The sequence below is a fragment of the Zalophus californianus genome, chromosome 1 (genome assembly GCF_009762305.2).
Source record: "Zalophus californianus isolate mZalCal1 chromosome 1, mZalCal1.pri.v2, whole genome shotgun sequence".
Taxonomy (NCBI): domain Eukaryota; kingdom Metazoa; phylum Chordata; class Mammalia; order Carnivora; family Otariidae; genus Zalophus; species Zalophus californianus.
The window spans coordinates 17,784,950-17,805,532 of NC_045595.1; the positions used below are offsets into that span (position 1 = coordinate 17,784,950).

Sequence of the window (20,583 nt, forward strand, 5' to 3'; positions counted from 1 at the left end):
GTGGGGCTGCCCCTCCCCTACTCTACTTCCCCCAAATCCTGCCTGCCTTCAACACACCCCACCCCATAGCCACGCCTCTCTCCTACGTACGTCCCTCTCAGGGCCATATGCTGAGATACCGAGACTTTATCTAGAGGCCACAGGAGTGAATGACTTGAGAGATCCCTCTGGTGGACAGACTACGGGAACTGACACGGGACGTGTGGGAGCCAGTCTGGGGCTAAGGCGTGGTCCCACACCGGGTTCGGGTAACCCTCCCCTACCTTGACCCCACAGGCCTAGGGATGGAAAGGGCTCCTTGTTTTTGTTTTTTTTTAAGATTTTATTTATTTATTTGAGATAGAGTGAGAGAGGGGAAGAGCGCGTGCGCGCACACACACGAGCGGAGGGTGTGAGAGACAGAGGGAGAGGGAGAAGCAGGCTCTCCACCGAGCCAGGAGCCCGACTCGGGGCTCAGTCCCGCCCCCCGCCCCCAAGGAAGACATTAAACCCACTGAGCCACCCAGATGCCCCAGGGAAAGGGCTCCTCCTGATGTTACCCCCCGGTGCTGCCCCAACCTAGGTGGCCCCTGAACCTATCTACAGCCCTGTAAACAGCCCTTGTATTGAGCTCTTCTCAAACACCCAGCTTGACAAGAATGGGACCTTCACTTACGGCGGGTGGCCAAGTTGTGATGGGAAATCCACATGGGGCCCGCAGCCCAGAGCAACACCCACTGATGCCCAGACGGCCCACTCCTGATGCGGACGCGGCCCCTCAGCCTGGGAATGAGCCTCGGGGCCAGGAGCGGTGAGTGCGGTTAAAAAAGAAAACCACAGGCCCAAAGAGGTGTCCCTCAGACCAAGTTCCCAAACCAGGGCTTGATCCCCAGTCTAATTGTGGTTTCAGCCTCCCCCAGAAATGTGGTTGTAACCGGTCAGTTGGGGAATGTTTGATCAGCGCCACTGAGTCGGCCACCTGCTCGTCTCCCCTCAAAGAAAGATGAGGTCATCTGCCTGATAAGACACCTGCTTTGCCCCCTAGAAAGCTGTGGGGCCTGGAACAATCCTTTTCTTTTGCTAATAACTTTCTTGTGTCTACCCTCCTTCTATAGAAACCCTCCAACTGGTCCCACTCTCGGAGCCCCCCACCACTTGCGGAATGCCGCCCAATACATGAAATGGTTAATAAAACCAATGAGATCTTTACATTTTGCTCAGCGGAATTTGTGTTAGTGACCAATGCTAAAGTAGCGGTCCCGGCCATTCCTTTTCACCCAGCCCCTGCGCCCCTTTCTTCCACTTCACAAGGCAGAAATGCCAGATATTCACTCGCCCTGTGTCCTTTGCCCCGGGGCAAGGGCCTTTGTCCAGGCCCAACCAATCAAATGTACCCTCCCTGGAGGTCACTCTGGGGCTGGTGACCAGCGGGAGGACCGCAGAGAGCCTACTTCGTGGGGGCCGTGGCAGCCGGGCAGCAGCCTGCAGTGTCTGGGCCTGCAGGGACGGGGACGGCCCCGCAGTGGCATGCGCAGCAGGCCCGAGCGGAACTGTGATTTGGGCTGGAGACAAACGGTGTGGCTCTGTGTCTTGTCCTCTAGCCCCCTTGGTGGCTATGGGAGCTACACAAGTTCCTTTTCATAAATTGTCCTTCTGATTAAGTTGGGCAGAGCCCATTTCCTGCAACTGATAGAGGAGTTGTCCCCAGGGACGGCAGGAGGTGTCCGAACTGGACATTCGTCCAGTGGGAGCTAAAGGCAGTGGAAATCCAACTAGGATGAAGGGAAAGGGCTCTAGCTAACCTGGCAGGCTGAAGCCTCCCCTGGGAGTGTCACTTAATACAAAATAGAGGCTCTTTGTCTCTGCTTCCTGGCACCAGACCTTCTAAAACCCTTGGAATGTATTGTCTTTTGGATGCTAATGAAAGACTCCCGGTGGGGAAAGGTACACCCCCTAGATAGGTTCAGGATGGGGCGGGGGGGGGGGGGGGAGGGGGGAGGGCGCGGGGGTTGGGGGGGGGGGGCAGGTCACCAGAAAGACCAAGCCAGGAATAGAGGGTAGGAACTTTCAGCCCGAACTGCGGAGGCAGAGGGTGGAGAGTTCTCTTCTATCAGCCAAAGGCCAATGATTTTTTTCTTTTATCAATGCCAGCAATAGCAAATTTTCTTTCCTTTCAAAAATAAAGTTTTAAAGTCAAAAAATCATTTTTTAAAAATTCTAATCCAATTATTTTATGATCTACGTAACTTGGTTTCTAGGGTTTTTGAAGGTAAAGTCTCCCAGTACCCCACTTCTACACCTGTCCTTAAACTTACAAAGGCCAATGATTTGATCAATGGTGCTTCTGTAATGAAACCTTCATCAAACCCCCTGCATAGTGAGTTCAGGGAACTTCGGGAACTGGGAAGGCGGGAGCCCTGGGTATCCTGGAAGCTTTCCATCCCCCCAATACCTCGCCCTATGCGTCTCTTCTGTTTGGTTGTTCCTGAATTGTATACTTGTTAATAAACTGGTAAATGTAAATAAGGTGTTTCCCTGAGTTCTGTGAGTCATTCCAGCAAATTATTGAATTTGAGGAGGGGGCTCATACCTGATGTATGGCCACCTGGTCAGAAGTTATGGGTGGCCCTCTCGGGACTTGTGGCTAGCACCTGAAGTAGGGTCAGTCTTGTAGGACTGAGCCCTTTACCTGTAGGGTCTGCACTCACTCAGGAGTTGGTGTCCAAATCGAATGGAATTGTTGGACACCCAGTTGGTGTCAGAGAATTCGTTACTGGTGTGAAAAACCCCACCAAATTTAGTGTCCAAAGTGGCGTCAGAAAACAAGACACCACAGGTGGCCCCTCACAGGAGGAAGCCACTGAGGACGGGGCTTGAGGAGGCCAAGGGCTTCCCCTTAACAACAGCAGTGAAGGGGCTGAGAAATGCACTTGGTGTCAGGTGATTGCTTCCAAAAGCGCCAAACAGCTTCAAGAAAGAGAACAGTAGGGTCAGATTCTTGTGTGCATGTCAGGCTAGGAACAAAGCTTTCTCTGCTTTGCAAAGGAGTCTCCTATCTCCTGCAGCGATGCGGCTGAGGTAGGCCCATCATCAAAGCCACAGGCTGATTCTGTGGCTTCCAGGTAAAATACTGATTGAATTCACAGCCTCCCTAAATCTTTTAGGCGAACGCTCGGCACTGCTCAGGACAGAGCACTGAGTGTGCACAGCAACACAGGGGAACACTCCGCAAGCCCACATCCAGTGGCAACGCTCGCCTTCCCTGACCCACTGGTGTCACTCGACATGGCGGGCCACTCCCCATTCCACCCATGCTCCCCACACTGGTCCTTCCCGTACCCCTCTTCTGGCTCTTCATGTCAGGCTGTAATGTGGGCAACCCAGGGCTCAGTCCTCAGGTGTCACTTCTTTCCTATTTACGTTCCCCTTGAGCGCTGGTCCACTGTCATAGCTCTAAGTGTCGTCTATGCCCTGACGATGCCATTTCTTATCTCTGGCCCAGGCCTCAACTCCAGAGGCCAAGATGCAACTGTCCCATCAACGCCTCCCCTTGGATATCCCTGGCATTTAATCTGAATGCACCTTCAATTGAACTGCCGACCCCCAGCACCACACCGCCCCCTGCGGACCTTCACATGTCCACAGTGGCGACCCCATCCCTGGGCATGGTGGGGTTTCTCATATGCCTTCATCCAAACAGCAGCCCATCTTGGCTCTACCTTCACGGTTTAGGCAGAATCTGAATACTTCTCAGCAGCCCCAACCCCAGCGTCAAGGTCTCTCGCCCAGATTGTCACAGAGGCCTCTGTACGGGTCTCCAGGCCTCCACTCTGCCCCACTGAAGTCTATTCTGGAGTCAGCAGCAGCCAGAGGGACCCTTTAAAAATGTTCATCAGATCAAGTCACTTGGCTCAAAGTAGCCTCCCATTTCCAAAGCACCGTATCGCCTGAACCCCATGACCTCTGACTTGGTCTTCCTCCTCCTCACTCCTGCTTCTGCAGCCACCCCAGCCTCCCCTGTGTTCCTGGAACTTACCTGGCACAGCCTGCCCTCAGGGTCTTGCACTGGCTGTGGAATGCTTCACGGCTTCACCCAGGCCTTTGATCGCCTTCCAGGCCTCTTACAACCCCTCTGTCCCAGCGCCCTGTGAGGCGATTCTCTCTGTGATCTTATTTCTTTACTGGGTCTATCACCACGAGAGTGCTGGCTCTGTGACAGTAAGGGTTTGTCTGTCAGGCTTACTGGCTTAGCCCACAGTAGGCACTCAACGTGTTAACAAATTACACGGGATGAAGATGTAAGAAAGAGCGCAGAGGAATCAGATTACCACCGACCCCAGACCCTCTGCACCTCCCGGCCCACGGAAGCAAGGTGTCCTTGCCAAGGGGTTTGCCGAGGGAAGCCAATTCTTCTGCCCCTCTTCCCAAACTCCTTAACATCCCCAGTGCCTTAAACTAAAGATGGATTCCAGCAGGGCACCTGGTGGGCTCAGTTGGTGGAGCATCATGTGACTCGATCTCAGGATTGTGGGTTCAAGCCCCATGTTGGGTGTAGAGATTACTTAAAAAAAAATAAAAGTAAAATATAAAATAAAATAAATAAATAAAAAGATGGATTCCAGCATGTCTGGAAGTCTTATTACAAAGTTAAACCCAGATGGAAAGGCTTATATATCAAAGAAATTGTAAGACTTTGTTACTTTACTGTGGTCACAATATGGAGAGCATGTATGAGGAAAGATCCAGGTCCTGGACGAAGGAAATAAGAACCGAAGTTTAAATTGGGCTGATTTTTTCAATACAGGTGCACTTACCAGAAATTTTGGATTCCGTGTGCTGGCTTGAGCTACTAGGGGTCATTCTGGGTGTCTATTTGGTTGGCTGGAAGGAAAGCTGAGTCTCACTAAATGCAGTCAAGATGCCAAAAGTTCCCTGGTATAGTAGAGGAAAGAATCCAAAGCCTCAGAAGATTCACTCATTCACTAAAAACAAATGTGGGACTGGGATTATCAGACAACTCACCCAGAGATATTCCCTTCACCTTCATTTAGGAGTTCATTGCTGAGGGGAACATCTTTGAAAAGTTTGTCTGCTAGGACTGCGCTAACAAAGTACCACACACTGAGTGGCTTAAACAACACAAAGTTCTTTTTTTTTTTTTTTTAAAGATTTTATTTATTTATTTGAGAGAAAGAGAGAATGAGAGATAGAAAGCACGAGAGGGAAGAGGGTCAGAGGGAGAAGCAGACTCCCTGCTGAGCAGGGAGCCCGATGTGGGACTGGATCCCGGGACTCCAGGATCATGACCTGAGCCGAAGGCAGTCGCTTAACCAACTGAGCCACCCAGGCGCCCAACAACACAAAGTTCTTGCCTCACGGTTCTGGAGCCGAGGTGTTGGCAGGGCCACGCTCTCTCTGAAGGCACTGGGGAATTTTGGATTAGGGGCCCACCCTCACCTCAACTCAGTATATCTGCAAAGATGTTTTTTTTTTTTTTTTTAAGATTTATTTTATTTATTTGAGAGAGAGAGACAGAGCACGAGTGGGGGAGGCAGGGGGAGAGGGAGAGAGAATCACAAGCAGACTTGGTGCTAAGTGTGGAGCCCCACGTGGGGCTTGCTCTCACGACCCCATCATCCCGACCTGAGCCAGACGCTTAACCGGCTGCACCACCCAGGTGCCCCCAAAGATTCTATTTCTAACTAAGGCCACATTATGAGGTATTAGGGTTTAGGTCTTAAATGTATGGATTTTTTTGTGGGGCAGACACAATTCAACCTTTACTTACCAAGCACCATAGTCACTGTTCTCCATGTCAGGGATTCTCTCTTTTTTTTTTTTTTTTTTTAAGATTTATTTATTTGAGAAAGAGAGCGAGCACGTGCACTTGCACGCACACAAGCTGGGGGAGGGGCAGAGGGAGAGACTCCCAAGCAGCCTCCCCGCTGAGCTTGGAGCCCATTGATGCAGAGCTCAACCCCAGAGCTCTGAGATCATGACCTGAGCTGAAATCAAGAGTGAGACGCCCAACTGACTGAGCCACCCAGGCACCGCCTCCATTTTTCACTCTAGTTTTGTTCAGGGGCGCCTGGGTGGCTCAGTCGTTAAGCGTCTGCCTTTGGCTCAGGTCATGATCCCAGAGTCCTGGGATCAAGCCCATCAGGCTCCCCGCTCATTGGAGAGCCTGCTTCTCCCTCTCCCACTGCCCGCCACTCTGCCTACTTGTGCTATCTCTCTGTCAAATAAATAAATAAAATCTTTAAAAAAAAAGTTTTGTTCAAAAAACATGCCCAGCTCCACACATGATTGGTCTAAGCCAAACATGCCAAAATTCCCCTTTGCAGGTGATAACTGTATTTTATTTATTAATATATAGTAATTATATTATAAACATAATTCATAATTCAAATGTTGCTGAAATCTATGTCTTTTTTTTTTTTAAGATTTTATTTTTAAGTAATCGCTATACCCGACTTGGGGCCTGAACTCACAACCCCGAGATCAAGAGTCGCATGCTCCACAGACTGAGCCAGCCAGGCGCCGCTGCCAAAGCCTGTCTTTGCAACAGCATTTCTTTCTATCCAAATACCCTCTGACCCTAACATCCAATGATGGTCATTGTTTCCGAGCAACCCAAAATGCTACACAATTTTTCAACATGATGATATATAATCCCTCTTTCTAGGTTGTGGTAGAACACTGGACCTGAAGAAAAATTCTCATAGTGTTAAATATTATTCCTTCTGCTGTTGCTTTGCTATTAAAAATCTTTAACACCTTCTTCCAAAAGCGCTGAGGCCTCTCAGGTCAGGTGTCCACCCAGGAACCCAGTGCCCAGAGACAGGGTGAGGACCATCAAGCTGTCCCCTAATCTCACCCACCAGGAAGACCATCGCAGCTGAAATCCTGCTGAACTCAGGGATGAAGCCCAGGGGTTTCTGTCACCCATCATGACACAGCTGGGTAAGGCAGAGCCATGGCTATTGGCAACACCAAACCACCCAGAAGCAGCCCAGCCACAGCTACCTCCACCCTGACACACTGGGAGAGGTGCAGATGGGCATCCAGCCATGTCCAGCCCCAGCATGTCCACTGAGGAGCAGCCCTGCAACCTGCCCTCCAACATCCCAGCCCCAGGGCAGGAGGTATGCAGAGTCCAATGAAGTTCTGGGGCAGGGGAAAGGGAAAACCCTGCCCCTGTCACCATCTTCCCCAACCCAAAGGTCGGTGACAAAGAAAACAGGACAGAACCAGCCAACACGCCCCCACTCAGAGCCTCATGTCGCCCCTCTGTCCTCAACCCAGTCCCCGGTTCCCCTCCCCAAAGATGCCAACGTTTGGGACCCATAATTTCCCCTTAATGGTCCTCCACCCCAGAGGCCCCTTCACACATCCTGGGGTGAGGACCCAGAACCCTATGTTGGCCCAGAGAAAACTTGGCCCTGTCCCTGCCCATGGGCACCAGGCCCAGGACTTACTCCAGGGCAAGACAGTTTCCTCTCCAGAGAGGGGTAGGCATGGAAGTGGGAGCTGGACCAAAGATCCCAACACAGACCTATGAGAGACCACAATGTGGGAGTCAGCAGAACCAGCTGGAGAATACCTCAGAAGTGGAGAGATGGCCACAAGATACAACCTTAGATTCTTATTGTTTATTTATTTACTTATTTAAGTTAGCTCTAGGCCCAACATGGGGCTTTGAGCTCACAACCCCGAGATCAAGAGTCACGTGCTCTACTGACTGAGCCAGCCAGGTGTTCCAATTTTTTTTTTAAGTATTTATTGCAAAGAATGCTGGACAGTGTGATGTGTGGCTGAGATCCACCACCACCCACTCCAGGGAGAATGGGAAAACGTCTTCAACACAAGCACATCGACCGTCAAGGATAAAACCCGGCACCCAACCCAGCGGGTTGCTGCCCATGCAGAGAGCACTCCAGGCAGAGGCAGAGAGGAGTTGCCCCAACCCTGCCATGCCCCTAGGCTTCCCTCTGCCCTACCCCAGTCCTTGTAACACTCCGGGTCCAGCAGCTCCTGACTGCCCTCTGGGCACAGAGAAAAGGCCTCGCTGGTCCTGCCTTAGCCAGCCTGAGGTCCTGGAGAGGTGGGGACATCCAGACATACAGCCCGCCAACCAAAGAAACCCACTATGGCCAACAAGTAACTGTCCATGTGACCAAGTCACCAAAACTCTGGGGCACATGGAAACAAGGGCTGTGGTCCCCACGTCCCAAAGGCAGTGGCATGGTCCTCTGGTCCTGAGTCCAGGGCTAGGGGCTCTGGCAAGAGGTAAGTCCAGAAGCTCCTGCCCCAGCCCTCTACCAGGTCTGTCCACGGCCACTGCAGTGCACGAGGCTGAGAGACCACCAGCTGGGGCAGGGGCACGCGCTCCCCTCAGGGGCAGGTGGCACCTGCAGGCTTTAAAGCCCCGGGAGGCTGGGAAAGGTGGGCTGTCCTGCCAGGGAAGCTTCCGGGTACAAGGTGGGCTCGGGATCCTGGATGAGGACCCACTTGTGGACAGCAGGGCATCCGACTACAGACACCGACACCTCCTCACCCAGCCTCTCGACTTGCTGGCCAGGCCTCCTGCCCATCTACAAGATGGAGCCAGAACCCACTGCCCAGCCTGCCTCTCTGGACCCAAAGGAACTCAGGGGCTCGTGACAGACGGCAGCCTCCCGGGGTGGTTTTCTGCCAGGCTCCCATGCACGGGAAGCCGAAGCTGCGCCATGCTGGGAACATCCTCCCCTGGACAGGGTGCCTCGGGTTTCCGGCCTTTCCCCACAGGTGGAGGTCAGCGAACGCCAGGACAGGTTTTTTTCTCTGAATGCTTCACAGCAAATGCATTTCTCTGCCACCAGGGTCCGCTCCTGTGTGGACACAGGCAGCAACGGGGGAGAGGTAGCCTGGGGAGCATGGCCGGGAGGGCGAGGTGGGACCCTCTCCCTCGAGCACCTGGGTGTTCACGCGACCACCCTGACTTTACGTGCTTTCACCGTGACAGCCGTTGGGCAGGTGTGGCCTTGGCCACCAGCTCCCCCAAATGTTCCAGTGTATGCGCCATCGACAAGGGGTGACCCCAAAGCCCGCGCTCCCTGCATGCTTCTGCTGAAGTGAGCACGTGGAGCTCACGAGCGGCTTCGACACGAGGTGGCGGCCTCGGCGGCTCTCGGGTTCCTGGCAGGACGGGAAGGGCACTCCCTCACAGCCCCGGCAGCAGAGCTCGGGGTCCCACACAGAGGAGACAACAGAGTCCCTGCTGGGGTCGCCAGGTCCGCCTCAGACCGCTCGGCCGCGGTGGGAACCTCCTAGCCGGGCTTTCTGTTCACATGTTTAGGGCTTCACACTTCACAGAGCCCAGCGACCAGGGAGAGAGCACCTCAGAGCAGCAACAGCAAGACCAGCTTGTGAGGACACCTCTCACCAGCCCCGGGCGGATGCAGTCTGGCCAAATGCTTTATAGCAGCAGGTTGGGCACCACGTGTAACCCCGTCACCATTAACAAGGAAGCGGGGGGCTGGTGCATGGGCTCTGGGATGTTCCAGCAGAGAAACTCACACGGGCCAGGGGGCCTGTAAGGACCTCATTTGCAGAGGTCCATACCTGCCTGGGGGTCGCAGTGGATGAGACATGGTCACTGGTGAGCAGGGACCGTGACAAGGGCTTCCTCCGGGGGCCTCGAGATGTCTACATTCTGCAAAACAAACACATACACACACAAACCACAGAACATTCACCTTGTGGCGAGAATAGATGGACACCCACTGTCCCGCTGTCTACTTTCCTCATCAATGTAACCCTTTGGGTTCACATACTCACCCCGCAGGAGCCCTGGCTATGGGACTCCAACCCACAAATTTCCCTAAGAGCAAGGGCTCAAGAGCCTTTCCAAATATGCTGGGTGGATGAACACAAGGATTCAAAGGCAGCGGAGGAAGGTGCCTGGGTCCTGCTTGCTCCTTGCTCACAGGGCAGGCAGTACCCTGAACAAGGCCATCCAACCTCCTGCCTCAGGCCTGAGTCAGCTGGGAGGGAAGAGCTTGTTGGGGGCTCAAATCCTCACCAGTGGGGGCAGGGAAGGGGGCCCCGCTCCTGGGGGTGCCCACCTCCTGGTCTAAGTGTTGGTGGGCAGGTGTCAGATGAGGCTCCAGCAGCCTGTGGACCCCTCCTCATCTTGGCCTGCTCTGTCCTCTCAGAGCTGGGGCACAGGGTGCCCTGGACCTCCTGAAGCCCTCAGCTACAGACAGGCCTCGCCAAGCCACAGAGCCCAGCTCCTTCCATGGCCCGCTGGGCTCAGGCCTGAGGGATAATGGGGGCCTGACACTTTCCTCAGCTCCACGAGATGGTCCTATGAGCCCCCCAATCCTGGTGGCCCATCTTCTTGATTGTGGGCCCTCACAACCATGACCTACTGAAGCAGGTCACCTGGGGCCGCAGCCCTGTGTGACGTGATGTGCCCAGACCCACAGGCAAGAAGACATGGCCCCCGGGGGCGGGGCCACCTCTGGGTTCACTGAACCAGCCACTGCAATGGGAGGGGCAGGTGCAACTCTGGGGGATGGGGCAGGCTTCCTGAGGGCCCCTTTCCCATCTCTTTTTGCTCCCAAGAATGGGCTAGGGCCCAGGGATCCTGCCACCTGAAAGGGAACGAGCCGGGAACCTGTGGCCAGCAGAAGTTGGCGTCTTGGAAGCCAGCATGCAGAGGTGGGCAAGGGGGCTGCCAGCTACTCCGTGGCCATGCTGGCTCCTGCCCTGCAGATGCGGGGGTCAGCCCCCAGTGCCGGCCGCGTCCAGGGGCTTCTCTTACCATCACCCTGTCAGTCTGTGCTGGGGCCCAGTGCCTTCTGGACCTCCCTCAGCACAAAAGGTGCCCATTAGGACATGCCTTCCCCAGTGACCTGTGGGGGCCAGACAAGGCCTGGAGCAGAGTCTCGGGACAAACAGGGAAGAGGCCTGCATGGTGGATGGTCCCGGTGAGGGGGCAGCCGCCTTAAGAACGTCCACACATCTCTGTCGGTGGGGATCAAGGCCAAGGGGCTGCAGGTGTGCAGCCCAAGCTGTGCACCTTTAACAGGGACCCAGAGCCCACCATGCTCCCTTTTAGGTGGCAGCAGGCACAACTGAGACCCCAGGAGCCTTCTTGGGGTAGACTCTGGGAATGGGGTCCAGAAGGGCCGATCTAGCCCTTGGCCTCAGTGGAAGAGGTAATCAATGTGGCAGAGAGACCTCCCATGGACACAGAAAGGGGTTCTGGGCAATACTTTGAGGAGCTTCTATCTTAAACAAGGCACTGGGGGAACACAGGGTCGTGAACTGCTCTTCTGCAGGACCGTCTCTGTCCAGCGCCAACACCCTCTCTGCACCTACATGGCCCTTTCCCTAACAAAGCGCACACCGTTTTAATTTTTAAAGTTGCTCAAGTTGGAAAGGATGCTCATGAGGCCTGAACTTGTAGGGGATCATGGAAGAATCTGCATCCATCCCCTTGCAGGCCTCTTGCTTCTTTCCCAGCTGGGACCCCCTCACCCCCTGGCTCAGACCCCTGTGATAGGGCTGCTGGGAAGCCACTGCACCCAGGCTCAGGCACTTCCTACCCTGGTGGCCCAGCTCCAGGGGCCTCCCCACTCCCAGGGCAGCATCCTCGGAAAGGCCCAGCCCAGAGCCATGACCTTGTCCTGATGATAAGACAGTAGGTTTGGCAGAGAACTCAAGTCCTCTCTGGCAGGCACCCCAACTGGCCCTGGGTCTGGAAGATGCTGTATCTGGATACCCCCAGGAATAGGCTCGCCACCCCAGCAGTAACCCCATTGCTACCTGAGGCCTGTCCCGGTGCGTGTTCACAGCCATCACGTTCAGGAATATGGACTCCACTTTACAACCTGCCAAAGGGAGGATGTAAATTCATTTCCCCTCCTGGAGCCGTAGAGGATAGAAGCTTCTCTCAGGGGGAAGCCCGGGGTATTGCAGAACAGGGCAGCCATTCTTAGCGTCATCTGGGCCCTCCCACCTTGGGCAGCTTTGGGGAGCACGTGAGGAAGGACAAGGAACCCTGCAGGCCCGTGCTTATCAAGTGCCACCGCGCAGCCTTGGGGAGAAGCCCAGACACCCGGGAGGCTCCCCTGAGGACACGAGCCGTGCAGCGGCCTGAGCGCGGCGCGGAATCGTTCTGTGAGCCTTCGGGGCCCCCGCACCACTCACACCCCAAGCACGCCACAAACACAAGGCCAAACCCATGTCACGCCAGGGGCTCAGTGCCATGGGGATGAGGGGGTGAGCACACAGGGGAACAACATCAGCTGTCACTGGGCTTTTCCCGTCATTCTCCCAAGGACACGACCACCTGAGGGGTGCCTCGTAGCCTGTGCTGAAGGTGAGGAGCTGAGACCCAGGAGCTTAGGAGGTGGCCTGAGGTCCCTGTGGGCACAATGCAAGGCAGAGTTGGGACTCAAACGACTCTGAACTCAAAATACCCTGAATATGTTAAGGCCCAGGTCCTGGGGGCCATGGGGCTTTGTGGGGGGTCTCTGAAAAAACAGTAGAAAAGCCCCTCATGCAGGTGGGTGATGGTTAAGGATCATGGGAAAGGCTTGTGTGGCCACAGAAATTAAAATAAAACAAAACAAAAGAGTAAATTGGGAGGGGCTCCTAGCTGACTCAGTCTGTGGAGCGTGTGACTCTTGATCTTGGTGTTATGAGTTCAAGCCCCAAGTTGGGTGTAGGGCTTAGTTAGAAAAAGAAAAGGAAATTGGGAAAGGCAGTGGGGGGGGGGGGTGCAGAGGAGGAATGAGCCCCTAATGGGAGTTTCAAGGGATCTGCAGAAACGTGGAGCCCCATGGAAAGCCAGCGTCTGGCAACCAGGTGAGTGTGCAGGAAGCTTCCTTACCATAAGCCACGGGGGTCAGCTTCAGGACGGTGTGCAGCGGACACTTGAGGTAGGGCAGCTGTTCTGTGGACACAGATGGGCAAGGCTGGCACACCAGGGACGCCCACGGAATGGTCCCTCTGTCCCTCTCCCATACACACATCCCACCTCCCCGGGGGCCGGCCCACACCTGCCGCCTTATCAAGGAAGTAGGCCAGGAGGCAGCGCATCACAGCCTGGTGGCAGATGACCAGCACATTCTCTTGCCTCTCCAGCTCCATGATGACAGGCTCAAGGCGCTGGACCAGGTCCTCGTAGGACTGCAAGGACAAGCGGGAAGGGTCCCTCAGGCCCTGCTCCAGGGGTAGTGACGGAGATGTAGCAGGCTACCTCCTCACTCCTAGGCCCCTCATCATTCTGGGAGGTTGTGGCTAGATATCCTCCAGCCTGGCATCCCAGGGGCACGGGGGGTGGGCAGCTCGGGGCTAGGGCCTGCCTCTGCAGGACAGTGAGATGTCCAGCTTGACACGGAAGCTGGGAGGGGAGAAGAACTGGAAGTCTGGGAAAGAGATCGCATCCTCCACCCCAGGGCCAGGTCCCGGGAGGACGAGAGGGCAGAGCTGGGCCTCAGGCTGCCATCCTAAGGGGCCATCACCAAGCCCACCCCCAGGGCCCTTGGCGGAACCCTCTGCTGCTGGAATTCACACGCTGGTAAACTGAGGACTGGAAGGAGAGACACTGCGCCCTTCCAGCCCACAGCAGACGGAATGCACAGAAAGACCCGTGGGGGTGGGAGGAGCAAAGACCCCCAAAACTTCCTGCGACATGACCCATCGGCATGCCTGAGGACCCAGGAACAATGATCTTCACGGTCAGCCTGCCCTGTGCCTCCCCTGGGTGCCATGAAGTAGCTGACGAGGGAGCCCTTGGACCAAGCGTGGGCCCTGAGGTTTAGAGATTTCTCCACCTGGAGACCAAGCCCTCTTTGTACACAATGAGCAGGACTTCAAAACACACACCTCAAGCTGGAGCCAGAAGTGCCCCCTGGGCACTGACTGGGAGCGAAGCCCTGTAGTTCCAGGGGAAGCCTAGATCAGTTCTTTTAGTAACTGTAATTTCTCTACCAATCTCCCCCTCCCCCCCCCGCCCCCCGCTGTATTCTCAAGTCTGAATAGGTAACTGCTTGGCTTATTTTTACTGTTACCTGGGTTAGTTTAAAATCTAAGTTCTCCCTCACAGTATGACATGGGGAATAATTAATGCTCCCCAGAGCTGTACCTTTCCTGAAGACAGTCTAGCAGAGGGGCCAAGGGGCTGGCACCTGAGGTTGGGGGTGGGGGGTAGCTTCTGCATGAGTCCGTGTATGGGTGTACATACATGTGTATCTGTCGGGGTGTCTTTATTTGGCCACTGCCCCAGGCCACCTCCTGGAAGTGGGAGGTACCCAAGTCAAAGGTGACCTACTTCTGACCTGGGGCCTGGACTGAGGCAGGAGCCAGCCTGAGGGAAGGTGTCCGAGCACATGGCTTCTTGCGGCCACGACTGAACGGGGGAAGGTCTCCCTAGGTCTGTATTCAGGACTCTGTGTCTGGAGCCACGGGGAGAACATGATGCCTGTGATACCCTGGGGAAGGGGAAAGGCAAAGATGGGGAACATCGGGGAGCAGGGATCCAATGAGTCTCAGAGTTGGGAGTCCCATGCAGCAATGTCCACCCACCGCCCAAGGGGGGGTGGGGACTGCGGCCCGGGCATCATGGCTGGGAAGTGGCAGAGATGACACACACACCCAGTCTGGCCAAGCTCTGAGGTCAGGCCCCACCTGCTGTCCACGCAGCCTCCACAGAGTCCCCCAGGGATCCTGGGGCAGACCACAGGTGGCGGCTGGGACTAAGCCCCCAAATCCCACCTACCTCCCCCTTGGGGTACCGGTACCGGTACTTGTCCTGGTCCCGTAGGGCAAATTCCAGTGGATAATGATCCTGAATTTCTTCGTAAGTCATCTCCTCACAGACGCCCTAGGGAGACACGGCAGTTGTCACATCTCCCAAGCCAGGCGTGGGGGTCAGTCCTGTGTTGGGGGCGGGGGAAGGGCACACAGAGGGGACCAGGTTTACAGGGCATTTCCTGGGCCATAGGGGCCCTCCCAGCCCGGAGCTTAGAACCCCACTGGGAAGAGCAGGTTCATGGGGACGCTGAGCAAGGGGGCAGCCCCTCGTTTGTACAGAGCTACCAGAACAGTCTTTTTCCATCCATCCATTACCCATCCATCCAGTTTATGCCATAAAAATAAACAAAGGAATGTTAACTATGTGTCTTTCCTTGTGTCTTTTGTTTTCTGTGCTGTAGAAATACGTATTCTGAGTTATGGACTATTGTACAAACTATAAAGCAAGAATTCACTTGTGTTCTTCAAGACACACATGCACTCACACGTAGCATGGATTACCTTCTATAAATGCTATTTTTTAAAAAATCCAGCAGAGAAGAACACTGGTTGACAACACATAAGTGTGGTTTAAGGGCTCTGAGAGGGAAAGAAGCCATAAAATGTCCTAATAAAAAGTTGCTGGTCTCTGCCTTTGTTCTAAGTTGTTTTCTAGACAAAGCCTTGGGGCAAAGTTGTCTATTAAAAAAGGAAAGACCAAGAGGAAAACTTTCAATTGTAAATGTCTGTATGGAGAAAAAAAAGAAAGATCTCAAAACAATAATCTGATCTCCCACCTTAAGATACTGGAAAAAGAAGAGCAAGCTAAATGCAAAGCAAGCAGAAGGAAGGAAATAATAAAGATTAGAGCAGAAATAAATGTAATAGAAAACAGAAGACAGAGAAAAGCAATGGAAGCAGAAGTTGGTTCCTTGATAAGACTCACAGAATTCACAAACCTTTTGCTAGACTGACAAGAGAAGAAACTCAAGGGGCGCCTGGGTGGCTCAGGCGTTCGGCGTCTGCCTTCGGCTCAGGTCATGATCCCAGGGTCCTGGGATCGAGCCCCACATTGGGCTCCCTGCTTGGCAGAAGCCTGCCTTTTTTTTTTTTTTTTAAGATTTTATTTATTTGACACAGAGAGACACAGCGAGAGAGGGAACACAAGCAGGGGGAGTGGGAGAGGAAGAAGCAGACCTCCCATCGAGCAGGGAGCCTGATGTGGGGCTCGATCCCAGGACCCTGGGATCATGACCTGAGCCAAAGGCAGATGCTCAACAACTGAGCCATCCAGGCGCCCTGGAAGTCTGCTTCTCCCTCTCCCACTCCCCCTGCTTGTGTTCTCTCTCTCACTGTGTATCTCTGTCAAATAAATAAATAAAATCTTAAAAACAAAAGAGAGAAAAAACTCAAATCACTATGATTAGGCATGACAGAGGAATGTTACTATCAAGCTTCCAGAAAGAGAAGAGACTCTAAGGGACTATTGTGAACAACTCTGTGTCAACAAATGAGATAACTTATGTGAAATAAGAAAATTCCAAGAAAGACAAATCATCTTTGTTGAGTCAGATGTGTCCCTGCTGAAAGATACGTTCGAGTCCTAATGCATGGTTCCTGTTAGTGTGACCTTATTTAGAAATAGGGCTTTGGGGCACCTGGGTGGCTCAGTCAGTTGAGTGTTCGACTCTTGATTTTTGGCTCAGGTCATGATCTCAGGGTTGCGAGATCAAGCCCCACATTTGGCTTTTCGCTCAGCGTGGAGTCCGCTTGAGATTCTGTGTCTCCTTCTCCCTCTGCCCCTCGCCCCAGCTCATGCATGCTCTCTCGCTCTCTTTCTAAAATAAATAAAATATAGGGCGCCTGGGTGCCTCAGTCGTTAAGCGACTGCCTTCGGCTCAGGTCATGATCCTGGAGTCCCGGGATCGAGTCCCACATCGGGCTCCCTGCTCAGCGGGGAGTCTGCTTCTCCCTCTGACCCTCTTCCCTCTCAAATAAATAAATAAAATCTTTAAAAAAAAATCCTCTTTAAAAATATATATATATATTTTTAAAGATTTTATTTATTTATTTGACAGACAGCGAGAGAGCACAAGCAGGGGGAGCGGCAGAGGGAGAGGGAGGAGCAGACTCCCCTCTGAACAGGGAGCCTGACGCTGGGCTCCATCCCAGGACCCTGGGATCATGACCTGAGCTGAAGGCAGACGCTTAACCAACTGAGCCACCCAGGCGCCCCTAAAATAAATAAAATCTTAAAAAAAAAAAAAAAGAAATAGAGTTTTTGCAGATGTAACCAAGTAGATGAGGTCACCAAGTGTGGGCCCCAGTCCACCGACTGATATCCTTTCAAGACGACCATGTGAAGACGCAAAAAGACACACAGGGAAAAAGGCCATGTGAGGACAGAGATTGAGGTGATGCAGCTGTAAGTTAAGGAATGCCAAGGATCGTTGGCAATCACCAGATACTAGGTAAAAATATGGGCATTGACAGTGATTCTGCTAAAGGCTCAGAAGGATGTGAAGCAGAGTAGGGAAAGCTTCTATCATCTTAGAAATACATATATCCTCATGAGCATAATGCTGCTAGAAATACGAATATTGGGGGCACCTGGGTGGCTCAGCTGATTAAGCAGCCAACTCTTGGTTTCAGCTCAGGTCATGATCTCAGGGTCCTGGGATCGAGCCCCGTACTGGGCTTCAGGCTCAGTGGGGATTCTGCTTGAGATTCTCTCTCTTCCTCTCCCTCTGCCCCACCACCCTCGCTCATGCTCTTTCTCTCTCTCTCTCAAATAAATAAATAAATCTTTAAAAAAAGAAAAAAAAAAGAAATACGAATGTGAAAGTTGCTTCTGGTGAGGCCTCAGAAGGAAATGGAAATGGTATTTAGTGGACACTAAAGAAAAGGTGATCTTTGTTAGAAAGCGGCAGAGAACTTGCTGAATGACGTTCTGCTATTGGTTGGCTATAAAAAAAAAAAAAAACGACAGATAATAACAAGAGTTGGTAAGGATGTGGGGAAATTGGACCCCTCATGCGCTGCTGGCGGGAAATGCTATGGTCTGGCAGTTTTTCACAAGGTTGAACACAGAGTTTACCATGTGATCCAGCAATTCCACTCCTCCGTACACACCCAAGAGAAAGGACAACATGTCCACACGGAAAGCTGCACATGAATGTTCACAGCAACATTATTCCCAAGAGCCCCCAAATGCAAACCCCCCAAAAGCCCATCAAGGGATGACTGGGTACGTCATATGTGGTATATCTGTCCAACAGGATTCAGGGCAATATAAAGGAATGAAACTCGGACACCTGCTTGGACCTTGAAAACATGCTACGTGAAAGAAAAGAACACATGCTAAGTCACAAAAAACCACATAGTGTATGATTCCATTTATATGGAATATCCCCACTGGGCCAGTCCACAGAGATACAAAATAGATTAGCAGTAGCCTCGGAACTGGGGGGGGGGGGGGAGGGGGGGAGGGGTTGGAAGGAAATGGAGGGACGGGATCAGGGTTGCTTTTTGGAGTAATGACATGTTCTGAGATTAATTGCGGTGGTGGGTGCACAACTGTGTGACTATACTAAGAGCCACTGAATTGTACGCGTTAGGTAGGTGAACCATATGGTATGTGAATTATTTCTCAATAAAGCTGGCATTTTTTTTTTTTTTAAAAAGAACAAATAAGGCCGTGAACTGTGGACTGAACTAAGAAAAAAAAAAATCCCAGTGTTGAAATAGAAGGCTAGCCCAAGGCTGTTTACCAGAACCCAGGAAAAGAAGAAAGATAAACATAGAAAGATGATGAATAGATCACAGATATTAGAACAGTTTCCAAACCCGAAAGATAAAGAAGAGAATCCACCAGCATCTAGGAAAATAATCAGATTAACTACAAAGGAAAAAAAAAAAAACTGGGGTGGCCTAAGGCTTCTCTGCAAAGCCCGATGTTAGAGCCACATCCAGTACCTGCAGGGCAGACCCTGGCACCCAAGCGGGCTCAGGGAGAGCGAGGAAGGGTGGCTGCAGGCCTCCCACGACTCCCAGCAGCCACAACTGCTGGGAGCCTACAAGATGCTCAAAGGAACTACGAGAGGGGTCACAAAGAGTACTAACCCTTTTCAAGAGCTCACCAATTCTCCCCCAGACTGCCTCCTTCCACTCAGTCCATACTTACTGAGCACCCACCATGTGGGGCACAAGGCAGACACAGTTCCTACCCTCACGTGACCCAGAACCCTTCCCAGGGGCCGGAAACCTGGAATGGTCCTGCACACTTGTCTTCTTCTCAGTTACCACTTCTATCCCTTCCCCACATGTGGGTCCCTGGCACCTGGTCCAGTGCCCACCCCAGGGCAGGCTGGCATAAATACGTGAATAAATGAGTACACGGCCCACAAGTCCATCCACTCGTCTCTCTTGCACTGCTGCCGGTCACGTTCCAGCTGTCATCCATCAGCTTACCAGGCCACTGCGAGCACCTCTCACTGGTCTCCCTTCTCCAGCCTGCCCCTCTACCTCGCCCCAGCAAAACCATTCTCTACATGCAGCTGGGACAACCTTTCTACAAGTCAAATCTGATCTCATTACCAGCTTGCACTTCAGGCACTGGTAGCCTAGCTTTTGCTTCAGAACAACCCTCCAGGGAGAGCAACTAGAAAAGCCAGAGAGAAAAAAAAAATTTTAAACCTGCTTGATATTATCATAGAGCTACAAGGCGGAGAGGCCATGAGGGGCCAGGGTCTTGGAGAAAAGGGACGCTCAAGGAGGGGAACCTGATACACAGCATCATTTCTCCCTTTGGGGTTTTGTTGCTTTGAAAGTGGCAGTTAAAAAGATGAGAAGCTGGGGGTGGGGGAGATGGGTGAAGGTGGTCAAAGGGTACAAAATTCCAGTGATAAGATACATAAGTCTCGGGGCTCCTGGGTGGCTCAGTCAGTTAAGCATCTGCCTTCGGCTCAGGTCATGATCCCAGGGGCCTGGGATCAAGTCCCACATCGGGCTCCCTGCTTGGCGGGAAGTCTGCCTCTCCCTCTGCCTGCCACTCCCCCTGCTTGTGCCCTCTCTCTCTCTCTCTCTCTCTCACACACACAAATAAATAAAAATCTTAAATTATATATACATAAAAAAAGATAAATAAGTCTTGGGGATATAACGTACATCATGGTGACTACAATTAACAATACTCTGTCGTATATTTGAAAGTTGCTGAGGGACACCTGGGTGGCTCAGTCGGTTAAGCATCTGCCTTCGGCTCAGATCATGATCCCAGATCCGGCATCAAGTCCCAGCATCGAGTCCTGCACTGGGCTCCCTGCTCAGTGGGGCGTCTGCTTCTCCCTCTTCCCCTCCCCTCTGCTCCTGCTCTCTCTCACTCTCTCAAATAAATAAATAAAATCTTAAGAAAAAAAAGAAAGTTGCTGAGATTAGATCTTAAAAGTTCTCCTCACACACACAAAAATGTGTAACTACGGCAGGTGACAGATGTTAACTTATTTTAGTCATCATTTTGTAATATATAGGTATACCAAATCATCATGTTATGCACCTAAAACTAACACAGTGTTACATGCTGATTATATCTCAGTAAAATGGGGTTGGGGGGGGGGGGAGGAGGAGAAGCGAAGCGGGAAGGAGGGACTGAGTGGCCAGAAGCCTGGAGGAACCGGCAACCATCTTGGGCCGAGGGGCCAAAACCAGAAGCCTGGGCCCACAAAGTATTCCATCAGAACCTGACAGGCCACATTCTCGGAGAAGGAGGAAGGCCTCAACGTTGACTGGCCTCTATAAAGATCAAAATGCAGCTTTGCA

The 20,583-nt window shown here is 52.7% G+C and overlaps 2 protein-coding genes across 8 annotated transcripts in view; one reads left to right on the plus strand and one right to left on the minus strand.

Moving 5' to 3' along the window:
* Positions 1-7,871: 7,871 nt before the first annotated feature.
* On the plus strand, positions 7,872-9,250 carry LOC113918232. The gene has a single exon (XM_027586493.2). It carries the CDS (start codon positions 7,902-7,904, stop codon positions 9,054-9,056), a length of 1,155 nt encoding a protein of 384 aa, XP_027442294.1. The 5' UTR covers positions 7,872-7,901; the 3' UTR covers positions 9,057-9,250.
* Positions 9,251-9,537: 287 nt separating this feature from the next.
* PFKFB4 (6-phosphofructo-2-kinase/fructose-2,6-biphosphatase 4) overlaps positions 9,538-20,583 on the minus strand; it is a 30,975-nt gene continuing 19,929 nt past the window's right edge. For all 7 annotated transcript variants that reach the window (XM_027586486.1, XM_027586485.1, XM_027586484.1 and 4 more), the window contains 5 exons: positions 14,753-14,857; positions 13,032-13,161; positions 12,863-12,925; positions 11,794-11,858; positions 9,538-9,673 (listed from right to left, as the gene is read on the minus strand). In XM_027586486.1, coding sequence (XP_027442287.1) covers positions 9,614-9,673; positions 11,794-11,858; positions 12,863-12,925; positions 13,032-13,161; positions 14,753-14,857 — 423 coding nt within the window. In that variant the 3' untranslated portion in view covers positions 9,538-9,613. The remainder of the gene's footprint in view (positions 9,674-11,793; positions 11,859-12,862; positions 12,926-13,031; positions 13,162-14,752; positions 14,858-20,583) is intronic.